Genomic DNA, 12,266 nt, shown 5'->3' on the forward strand with positions numbered 1-12,266 from the left:
CACACCACCATCCTCTGCAAGCAACAGTGGGAGCAATCAGCCAGGGTCACACTCAGGCATGATCAGGTGCTGCCCAAAGTGTACGTTGGTTGCAAACATGAGACAGCAACACTGTCCAGGGAAGAGGCACAGTGAAGAGATGAGAGGCACAAGGTTCGGTACACGTTTTTCTCTGTAAGCTTTAAGTCTGCATAGTTATCATAAAATGATACACTGTCTGAAAGAAGTTAACTGTTCTTTCACTTCCTCACACAGGTTGAGCCAAGGATGCTCATGCTGAAGGCTCACCCTTTTGGCTCTAAGTTCCCACAGCATGTAATTCCTATTTCAGAAGCTGTTTTTAAGCACAGATTGTCAATGTCATTCACATTTTGTTCTCAAAAATGAATGTACCTGAACACAAGCAGTTAACATTTCCACTGCACCTGTTGGTGGTTTGGTCCATTAGCTTACCTAATCCATAGTACCTGCTTGTTTCTAATTTTCATATTTAAAAGGTGAACTTTTACTATTCACCAGCTTCAAATAACATCAGTGTTGTGTGTGGATGGCTCGGTGCTGACTCACATCTTACTCATTGAGATGCACTGCAGAGATGCTACTCTCTACCACTTGAAAGTGCAATTGTCTGGCTTCACTTAGGAAAAATAAAAGCCTCAATAAAGACTCCCGGCCTAAAAACAGCACCCAATATGTAGGGAGGTAGAAAAAGCATGGCTAATATAATTCAATAACACAGAATACTTGTAATACAAAAAAAAAAAAAAAAAATCAGTTAAAGCCTGAATGAATTCTACCATCATACAGAGATTCAGCAAAACTGAATGATGATGGAAGCTATGGGGCTGCACCCATACAAGTCACACCATCACCTGGATCTCCACAATGAACCCATCTGGTACATTCCTAATGCATGGCTCTTACAAATAAATACTGACACAGCCATGATTTCAGCAAAACATGGCACAGGGACAAAAACCTGGAGAAAACAATTAACTATTCCGAAATCTGCATTATGGATTAGAATAATGCATCACTTAGCTAACCCTGAGCTTAGGAGGCCAACTCCAGAGGCACTTCTGCTTGAAGACTTGCGTTGCATCATCTTTTGAGGGTTGCTGCAGGTAACAAGAGTCACAGAGAAAAGCACCAAGTTCTCAGGATGCCAGAGAACAAGGGAAAGGGCTCGGAAGAGGGGTGTGGCCAAGAAAGGAGAAATGCACTGGTCAGAAAAGGATGCAAAGGAGAAAGCCAGGCATGGATCAAGATGATGGAAAAAAAGAGAAAAAAAAAGAGCTAAACAAAGAGGAAGTAAAAAAAAAAAGGGGGGGATAACTTAAGACATTTTGTAAGACTGTAACATAGCATAACCTTTCTCTATAAATTTTAATAAAAAAAGAAGTTCAGGAAAAAAATCATTTCAGTTGCTCTCTGTGGGCTTTTGCTACAAATTGCCAGAATGCTAATATATTCCCATGCTTGACATGCAATCAATGTTTTCCTCTGCAATATTTAATCTAATTTATCAAGCTTCTTAGTACAAATTAAGTTACAATGTAATCAATTAGATTGAAAACACAGCTTGCTTCATTGTTCTAATTCTGCACTGTAAGCATAAACACCATAATTTAACAATTAGCTAATCAAAAACCATGAAGTGTTTACTTGCTTTTTTGTCATTCAAATTCCTTTCCTGAATTGTTGCAAATATATCAGCCAGTGGAGCACCAGCTCCAGCTTTTAAAGCTTTTAACATTGCCAGCTTTTAAAAGCTTGGCAGAAAGCACACACAGGGAAGGAAGAGGGGAAAACATGGGAACCACAGTGTGGTGCTGGTGTTTGAAAAAGGGAAGGACAGCTCTGGAAACGCTGCTCTTTTCCAGGCTCACAGATAAATAGCATAAATGATTGCAGCCTGTTTCCTTCCAGGATGCTTTCTATGAGGACTTTTGCAAAAGTTGCTGCTTTAGGAGGCTGTAGCAGTGTGGATGGGATGTTGCTGAACCCAGAGGAAGATGCAGCTGCTGCCTGTAGATTTAGAAAGCTTTCCCGTGAAGTGGGGGATGTATCCATGGCAATGGGTGCAGAATGAGTCCTTCTAAGCAGGACTTGATATAAAAATAGACAGAATTGTGTTTGGTGTTTTTTTTCACTGTTCGTTTGTTTCCTTAATTGCTGTTGGCTGAATTGCTCTTTTCCTTAACTTACAATAGTTGCCATCTTACACTGAAGTTTAAATCTACATATTCAGCAGTTAAAAGTCTCTCCATGTTCTGGCAGTTCTGATAAAAAAGATGGTTAGAAATGGTATTTCTGGAAGCCTGTTCTTCAATTATATGGAGGGTTGGTGTGCCTTTTTTTTTCCTTTCTTTCTTTTTCTTATTTATTTTCAGTGAAGCTGAGTTTGGAGTTGGTGTCAGTGAGGTTTCTGCTCAGCTGAGCAAGACATTTCCTAACCTGCCAGGGGAAGAGGTACCCAACATCCCTAATGACACCGAGCAGGCACCTGCCACCTGCATGAGCTGATCAGAATGGTAGTACATGCAACAGGATGCCAACCTGCAAGTGAGCAAGCAGAGGAGAGAAACCAGCAAGGAGAACAACGCTGGTTAGGGCTAGGAGAGCACAGGTCCACCCCCTGTCCGGTCTTCTAAAGGACATCATGGCAGAAGAGGCGGCTGTGACAGAAGTGGGGCAAATCAGACTGCCGAGCACGGCTGTGGGCTGACAGATGAAACGTTATTAGACTTCATTTTATGACAGACCTCAGTGTTTTAACCCTTATACATGGTAATGTGACCAACATTTGTTCCCAGCTGCGTTTAGGTGGAAGCGATCCAACATGACTGCCAGCCTTTCCTCTGTCCTCAAGCCCTGCTTTCCATGGCCTGCAAGCGAGAGCCAGACATCTCTTCCAAACAAAGTTTCTGCCTGTCCAATCAACAGGCTTTCCAGGATCATGTACAAGGCCTAGGACTAAAGACATTAAAAATGTTTGCTCTGTGCATTGCATTCCTGACTTAGACATAATACATTACACATATAACGGCACAGTAACATAGGTAACTTCAGTGCTCTGCCAGGATGTGGGAAGGGAAGAAGGCATAACATCATGAGGGCACTCACTAACTATATCTGAAGTGCATGGGAACACAGCTGAAATATTCTCTTCCCCCAGGGCCATACTCAAAGGCTGAGTCCTGTGTGCAAATATAACATATTCCCGTGAAGCACACTCTGGGAAATTCAAATTAATGGAAGGCTACAGTTCAATTGATTTCGTGGTCAAAAGAATTATGCTGTATTTGCAGAGAACAGGAAAAGGCTATCTGTTTTATCTGTGGGTGTAAATTCAGCAGAATTACATGTCTTCAATGAAAGAGAAAGAGAGTCCTCTCAGCTGCTCACATAAAATGCCAGGAAGCAGAAAGATATAAACAGATGGTCCTGAGATTTTCCAATTACAAAGCTTTTTGGCAATATATGACTGGAGAAATTCCAAGCATTTGTCACTTTGACATCACTTTGCAGTAAGTAATGGGATTTTGGTTATTTGCAAATTCTGAAACATGCTGTAATTTGAAGACCAGAACCTGCTACCTAAATCAAAATTACCACTCAAGGAGTTAAACTCTCATTTTAGAGTAGGCACAAATCTAACAGAAGCATCTCAGAAGGTGCAAGAAAGCTGTTTTTAGTTTAATGATTATTCATAAATTCAATGAGATTCTGTGACAGAGCCTGAACATATAAACGACTTTGAGGAGGCTGGGCATGCTCATGCTGTCGCTGATACTCTAAAACTGAAACTTAGCATAAGGATAAAAGACAGACTGCTAAACACAGCACCTCCCAGAAGCTGAAGATACCTTTGATTTCTCAAAAAAACATTACCTGTAAATTTTTTCTTGGTTTGCAATAAGGTTACAAACAAAGACCTCTGAACTACACATTCCTCCTTTAATTTTTGTGTTAACTCAAAAACGAATTGCAATTCTTTGAACATTCAGTGCTCACAGCTATCTTATTTTATCATTTGCAAGTCTTTTGCATAGCAGGCTATTAAAATAGGATTAGCTAGCACAGGGGGGCACAAAAGATATATAAATAGAATTGAGTGGGAACCTCACAAAGGAACTCAGAGCAGCATGTGTGCATGCTGTTTTCTGGAATGAGATAGCTTTCAAAATTTGAACAATCATAACTTCAGGAGCTCTCGGATTTATCTGTGCTCCATCTTGACATACCACTGAAACTGAAACTGGAAGTTAGGGCTTGAGCTTGTCATTTTGTAAGTAGTAATCATTGATGCACAACTATTCAACTTTTGAAGGTAGGAGGGGAAATAATCTCCCTCCTGAGTCTCGGAGGAAGGGAAAGAAAGCTACTTACAGCATTTACTCTCCATTACATCTATATTAAAGTCATGTTCATTAGCTGCTACAGCTTCTCATTTTACGAGAGTCAAATTAACAACATAATGATATGATTGCTTCCACAGCTATAGGTACCCCCAACCTTTGTATCACAGTACAGAACCTCACTGGATTCAGAAGAGTAACCCAGATACAAAACCTCATACTCTCCATCCTCAGAGTTGATTTTTCCAGGTTATTCCTGTTTGGAAACTGAAAGAGCTAGTAAAATCTCTGGGGCATATAATAACAGGTAAAGGAAAAGAGGGGAATGGAGAGAACACTGATTCCGTTCAGCACGTCAAAGTTTCTTTCAGAAACTGAATTATTTCTTGGGTTTCCAAATTATCCTATTCAGTGCAAAATAGAAAACTAATTATAAATTTATTATGACACTGATAAAACTAAAAATATGTATGAGAAGACATTGTGCTTACTGCCAAAACAGAAAATAGTACTAAGAAACCGTCACAAAACCAGAGCTAACACTTTCTAGTGTAACTCCAGCTTTGACTATAACTTCAGAGTCAGCACCTACGAACCAGAAATGGAAAGAGTTGAGCTGGTTTTACTAGATGGGTCAAAAATCACCTGGAACTCAGACTGCTGTCTATTGATGTGGATCTTTCAGAACAGAAACCTGCTTTCCAGTGCAGAAAACAAAAAGTGTGCTTACTTGTTATTGGTAGGTCCCGTTGCTAAGACATCTGACTGCAACTTCGGGAAAAATCCTTGCTCATATTTCCCTTGACCAATCTTCATATCAAGTAAATGCGGGTGGATGGCTGTGTGGTCGATCTTCATCAGCCGCTGCTCGATGGACTGGGCTGCAAGTTACACCCATATGTCAACAACCACCATATCCAGCTACCCAAAGACTACAACAGAAGATGTCATGCTCTTATCCCGAGTAAGTCACTAAGAAGTTAACTACTCATTTTAGTTCCTTAAATCTGTTGCTTACAAAAGTGTTATTGTGTTATTTGGGTTTTAGTTTCCATACTGCACACGAGTGGTGATGAGCCAAACAAGTCAGCTGTTAAACTAGTTGGCAGAACTGGGGGATGGCGGATATTACTTGCTGACAAGGGCAGTGCAAGCTTCCCTGTAGCTTGGTGTTCGGCCTCAGTGTCTCTATGTGTGGACAGCTGCAGCCACATGGGACAGGAGCAGCTCCCTGCAAAGGCTGGGCATCTCTCGTGGCCAGAGAAATGCTTCCTTGGGCACACATGGGGTCGGATACCCAAATTTAACAAACATCTGGCACCAAAGCTATCCTCCTCCTGAGAGTGGAAGTTTTAGCACTGGTGACAGGCCTTCAAAAAGCAGTACAGTTAGTAAGACCTGAGGGATGAGCAGGGCAAGGGAGATGAGCAGACACTTGGACAAGACAGAGGCCATGACAAGGGCAGAGAGAGTTCTCACTGAGGCCAGCAGTTTGGTCATGATGTGGCCTGAGGGCTTCACCTCAGCTCTCTGGCAGAATGCAAATCAAACCCATCAACCTCTCAACACTGTGTCAGATGGGCTTCTAACAGAGTGAAAAGTGGGGGCGAGTGGGGGAAATCAGCACTGAATTAACAACTTCAATATTCAGCTCCCTCAGCCTATCCATTAATGGGCAGAGCTATTCTTTCAGCACATCATGACAGTGAATATAAATGCAAGATGGGAAGCTAAATCCATTTTCCATTTGTCAAGAACAACAAAGAACTCATTTCCTGTTTTATACAACTGTGACTGAGAAGAAACTGTCAAAAGATTTACACATATTATCATCAGAAACTCAGGAGCTTTCCCCCCCCCCTCTAAGAAAAGTCTATTTGCATGGTTTTATTGTGGAGATAAGGACTGGGAAGCAAGGGACAGAGGGTTTGGAGGGTTTCAAAAACAGTGAGTTAAACAAACGAGTGCTGATGCTGGGCTTGTGTGTGTGAGTAGAAAATACGAAATAAAGCTGGCATTACTATCAGCTTGCTGAGTTTCAAGAGACAGAAAATGAGGCTCTGGTGCCACAATATCTACCAAAACTAGACGTTGAATAGACAGGAAACCTGCAAATTAGAATTGTTTATAAAGAGAAAGGGTTAAACATATATAGGATTTCTTTCTATTTCTGTCATATTTGTAACAAGTAAGATGTTTTCAAGAAATCAGAAAATGAACAAAAACAATAAAAGAAATATGCTTGCCTCAGTTCATTAATTTGTGTCCCAATGAATTACAGAGTATAATTTTTCTGCATAACTTGGAAATTAAATAAAGACTTGCACATTAAGAAACTCAAGTATAATTTGAAAAATGTGTCCTGTGACTGTAGCAGCACACAGCACATTGCTTGCTAACACTGAACATCTTCTGCAGGAGCTACCAAATGTGCCACCTACAATTATGTCCCCAACACCCCCTGCTGCTCTAGTCAAATGGCCTAAGCCAAAAATCGTCCTTTTTATGGAAAGGGGAAGATAAGGTGAGCATCTCAAGTGCCAAGGCTTGGTGTGGCTGGCACTGGTCCCACCTGTGCAGCAAGGGGAAGCCCTGCCATGGACAGACATGAGCTGCTTGGAAGGAGATGCAGTGAGCTTCTCCCTGGGGCTTGGCTGGGATTATTAGAGGGGAAGGAAAGCTTGAAGGAAAGCTGGGGGCTTCTGCTGTCTTCAGCATGTAAAAGCCCACTGAAGATTTTGCCTAAGGAAATAATGACATCGAAGAGTGCTGCTCAAGTAAACATTCAGATGACTGAGGACCTGTATCTCCTTGTGGCTGACACTGTACTTTTGAATATTTTATTAGCCCATCTGAACGTACCTGCTTCCTTCAGAGTGCTGCACTTCTGATAATTGGATGTCCGCAGTGCAGGGGCCCTTACATTGTATAGCCTTATTTTCTCAATTCGAGAGTCAAAAACTCGCAGAAAGGGGTCCTTCTCTTCCCACTGGGAGATTATCTTGTTGTCTATGAAGGTTGCAAACATCTGTGTCTCAATGAAGTGTGATAGGAATGGGAGGTAAGGCTCAGGTTGGTCCGAGAGGAAGGAAGCCTGAAATACAGAGAAGAGCATTAGTGCCACACTCATGCCGTGTCTTGACATGTCAAGCTGTCCTACAGTGAATTAGTGAAGCAGACATCAGGGAGGCCTGAGCAAGGCTTTTCCACCACAGAAACACCCCTCAGAGAGGATGGATTCCAGTTACAAAGGTGTTTGTCTCATGCATCACCCCTCTGGTCACGACTGTGAGGAATAAGGAGCTTTGTGAGAGCTCAAGTAATTGGAATATGGAGTTGCTGAAGGATTGCCTGTGCTGCCAGCTTTTTCAAAGAAGTCTGATGGCTACTGCCTGCCATATGAGGTATGAGCCATACACAATCTGTGCGTGCCTCTGGTCTGCATATCCCTGCTTGCTCACAGAGGTGCCATGTATATTTAGAGGTGCTCAGTGCTACTCAGCTGATATTCTTTTGTGAAATAAAATGGGGCAATTATTCCTGAAATTCCAACTAAAATTGAGTGCGTGCCTAAATCTCCAAATTTGGAAAACTCTCACCTTAAAAGCCTATTTTACTGTACAAGTAGTACCAGAGCCTGCACAAACAAAGCCTGCTTCTGAATGCCACACTGCTCAACACCGAAGTACAAACACCAAGAAAAGACATGGCAGCTTTTTTTTTATGGTCAAAAGCTGAGTGAAATCAATATTTAGTCTATGCCTTACCATTTATCCCTCTGACACTCTCCTCAGAGTAGGACTTGTACCTATAAAAGCTGATGGCTAAGAGCATTATCTACTTTGAAAAGTCATTCAGAAATAATAACTGTGCAAACTCTCAAACATTTCTCATTCCTCTTGCTAACCCACAGTCTACTTATTTCCCTATTTCTAATCTCACCTTCCTTTTCACTCTTGTGTACTGCACTACAATGGTGCCATAACAGTACTCTACTGACATAATGATGTGATAACCTGCAGAACAACACTACATGTTCACAAAAAGCCCTACTGTGAAATTAGGAAACGAGAAACATAGAAAAGTGGATTTTCTGTTTGTCTTGTGTGTGCACCTCTCCTGTCAGCAAAGGAAAGGGAAAAAAAGTCGTTTTCCATTGCTGCTGTTCAGAAAACACTCAGGACAGCCTCATCAGCCAGGCAGCAGCATTTCCAGGGCTGGTACCCACCAGGACAGCTCTGAGTGGCTCAGCGGACCTGCATCAATTTACTTTGGCAGTTGGCCTGGTCCAGTGTAATCAAAGCAAATGAATCTCTCGGGGAGGCAGACAAAAAAGGGAGGATTAAAGAGTAGCAAGCCTACATATATGTAATATAATTATTGTCCCACACCTCCCAAAAGCACTGTCAGGTATACAAATAAATACAGAGCTATGTTTACTTTGTCGAAGTTCTGCATTTGCTCCCTGTTGGTCAGCCACGACTCCAGATCGGGGGCAGCCTGGATGACGAATGCCTCGTAGTCTGCAAATAGTTGTGTGAAGCGGTTGGCAAACACCTCACGGAGCTGCACGTTCAGTTTGTAGTCTCTCAGCTCCACTTCCTCACACTGCAACTTCAAATCCTTCTCTTTTTCTGCAAGGGGAGCCGTGATGGTCATCTTCTCCATCGTCACGCCTGTCCTCTTGGCAAGAGCTTGCAAGCGGGCGATGGTTTCGTTGCCTTTTAGCAGCTCGTACATGTTGAGGGCATTGCCAGGGATGTTCCCATTCTTTTTGTCATTCACCAAGTCACTAAGGACCAGGTTCTTGAGTTTGGTGGCACTGTCACTGCAGTGCAGGTTGCCCTCTGGCGGGATCCCAAACTGCAGGAGGACCTCGGAGATTTCCTGGATAAACTCCAGTTTGTTGGGAAACTGGGGGAATTCCTCTGGCAGCTCGATGAAATGGTTATCGATGTCCACAAAGCACAAGTTTGCCTGGAATACAAAGAAGGGTTTCAAAATAGACACTCAGCATTGAGTTAGCTTCTCCAAGTAGCCCTATTTCCCCAGACAAAAGGATAAGAGCACATACTTGCAAGAAACTGAAGTCACTAAGAACAACTTCAGTAAAGCTGTGGGCCAAGTGGATGACAGTGATTTAATATATGAGTAAAGCCTCCTCAGCTCATTCTCCTGGGATTCAAAGATCCTAAGCTTCCTGTTCCAAAGCCTCCATGTCCCCTCCCAGCACAGCTAGGGGTGCAGCAGCAGTTGGGATGTGTAGCCCCACTTCCCAGCTCATGTAACCACTAGCTGTGTGAATCACAGCGCCCTGAGGCTACGTTCATTTTATCAGGAGCCTCTGTAGTTACTGAGGAACAAGGATTTAACTGAGAAAGATGATGATGGAGTAACACTACACAAGAGGGTCCCAAGTAAATCCTTAAATCCTTTGGGATCATGCCTAACTACACCTTATTCAAGTGGGACCACCAAGTCCTATTTCCTCACTCCCCTTATCCCTCTGCTTCTGGCTTTTAATCTTGGGAACTGCTCTGCCTGAGATATAAACAGAGTGCTCTCAGACAGCTTTTCTGAGCATGGAGATGGATCTCAGCCCACAAGATTAAAGCTAAGTGGAGACATGAATTTAGAAGACTGACAACCAGCCAGCGGGGGGGAAGGAAGCACCCTACATAAAAATTAATTACATTGCAAGTGCACCCTTAGGAATAATAGCAGAAGGAAAATCAGTAACTGGTCTTCTGAACTGTGGCTTACATCTGAAATTCACTGAGTGCCCCTTGCTGAATAAAATGTTAAAGCGACTCAGATTCCCAGGGAAATGAGGTCTGATGGGTTTCACTCTGGCCCTAAGCTGCAGGCATCCATGGGGCTGCAGGAGCAGGTCAGTGTTAGTCTGACTCAGCCACTGCCACAGTTCCTCCAGCCTCTCTAAGGCACATTGCCTGCCCCCTGCTTCTCACAAAACCCTGCCGGCTAACCTGCAGGTTTTGGAATGGGAAGGATTTGTTTTCCTCCTTTTCTGAAAAATGTTGATCTTCAACAGGGCAATATATTCCACAGCAAACACGGGTATAACGTTTTGCATATTTCAAGGATGTGTTTGACATTAACAGCACTTGCATAAGTACTTAAAGGGTGTTAGGATTCATTTGGCAGAAGCACCTGCTCAGCTTAGTTTTTCATATAAAATTAGGACTATACAAAGAAAAGCATTCCTTCATACAAAACAGTTTGCTTTACTTAACTACACAGCCATTAAAGAGTTGTGGATGTGTCGGTACGGCTCCTTAGCCCAGGGACTGCCTTCTTATCTACATCAATATTTCATTTCAAAGGCTTTTTAATTTCAGCTCTGCATATCATTTACAAAATTTGAAAAATGAGATTTGGATTCAGAAAACCCTTGGGGAATTGGAGTCACTTCTCTCTTCAAAAACATCTGATGATTAAAGTTAATGCAGACAGATTAGTAACCTTAAGACAGCACGATGGCCAGTTGTTAGAATTTTTATCTCTGACATACAAACGGTTTATATTTAGACCAAGAGCTTGACAAGCCAGTCTCTGGCCTGAAGAATAAAGGAATGCTAAAGCAAACAGTGCTTCATCACGGCTTGCACGTTGAAGGATTATTTTTTAATTGTCTAGACAAATTCAAGATTTCTCTGCTCGATACATCTCATTTCCCTCTCCCACGTTTACTGGACCTATGATTTCCATAACTGCTGGGCTGTTCTTTTTTAGCCAATTATTAAACATTGTAACAGGGTGCTTCTTTGCCCCCCAAAATTACTGCTCTCTCCCTGGAAATATTCAATTTATTATTCCGGTGATACCACAAACCTATCACATTAAAATTTTAATTTAAGGAAAATGACAGCTTAATCTGCAAACTAAAAGCATATGACTAATAATACAGCAATTACGTAACATTAACATAGTTTTACTAAAAAGCATAGCTAGATACCAGCTTCATTTCCAAGGCTGTTACAAATTTCATGTAATTGGGCCACTGCATCCAAGAGGCAACATCTGATTTGTGTTCTGCTACCTAGGCTGATAATCTGTCACCTCCACCCAACACTTGAAATAAATCTTTATTAAAAACCACATTACCTGTGTTTATCCATCAACTTCCATACATAAGCTCACCCTCTTGCACATACTCATTCGCTGATGCTCTCACTGCCCACTCAGTAGGAGCCCCCATTGCAAGCTCCTGCTTCTAGGAGAGGTCCCTGCACAAAGTTGGGTGACGCAGTGCTGAAGCTGCAAGACTTTGCAGCCATGGAAAATGCTATTTTGTGTTCTCACTGATTTTAAGAAGAAACCCAAGTTGAAAGATACAGCTTCCTCAAGAGATGGGCCCTAAAGCAGTCACCATTTGGAAGATGAAGCAGGCTAGCAATACCCCAAAGACTTGGCAGTGTGGATCAGTGGCCAGGTTAAAACAAGAAGCAGTTTTGAACACTGTGGTCAAATTTCATGTAGGAAAATCTCCATTCCACTTTCTACTACCAGTGACCTCAACACTGACAGTCAGAGGACAAGCTCTTTTATTTTTTTTTTTCCTCTGGGGAAAGTGTGATACACAGGAAGATCTTATTCCCAAAGACCATTGCTGGAGTGAGCTTCTATGTGGTTCACAGACACAATATTAATGCAACTTTGGTTGACTTGAAGCCAGGAAGCTGGTCTGGCAGTAGACCTTGACCTAGTCTGGATTCAGGGGTTCACTTCTAGGTAGGAGAAGGTGGATGCACTTGCATGTACAAGACAGGACATGCTTCATGAAGGTGTGACAGGGTCAACTTTATTACTTCTATCTATTGTACATGAGATCCAGTTTTATACAGACCACGCCCAAATGAAATGTTCAGCTCTGTGCCAATAGGA

At 42.3% G+C, this 12,266-nt stretch overlaps 1 protein-coding gene across 1 annotated transcript in view; it reads right to left on the minus strand.

The window, feature by feature from the left end:
• DENND5B (DENN domain containing 5B) overlaps window positions 1-12,266 on the minus strand; it is a 104,444-nt gene that overhangs the window by 26,271 nt on the left and 65,907 nt on the right. The window contains exons 5-7 of the mRNA XM_065742638.1: window positions 8,802-9,338; window positions 7,224-7,455; window positions 5,092-5,242 (exon numbers count right to left, since the gene is read on the minus strand). Of these exons, the coding sequence (XP_065598710.1) occupies window positions 5,092-5,242; window positions 7,224-7,455; window positions 8,802-9,338 (920 nt within the window). The remainder of the gene's footprint in view (window positions 1-5,091; window positions 5,243-7,223; window positions 7,456-8,801; window positions 9,339-12,266) is intronic.

Source organism: Cyrtonyx montezumae, unplaced genomic scaffold (genome assembly GCF_038088225.1).
Source record: "Cyrtonyx montezumae isolate F1298 unplaced genomic scaffold, pur_monq_1.0 scaffold_3, whole genome shotgun sequence".
NCBI lineage: Eukaryota > Metazoa > Chordata > Aves > Galliformes > Odontophoridae > Cyrtonyx > Cyrtonyx montezumae.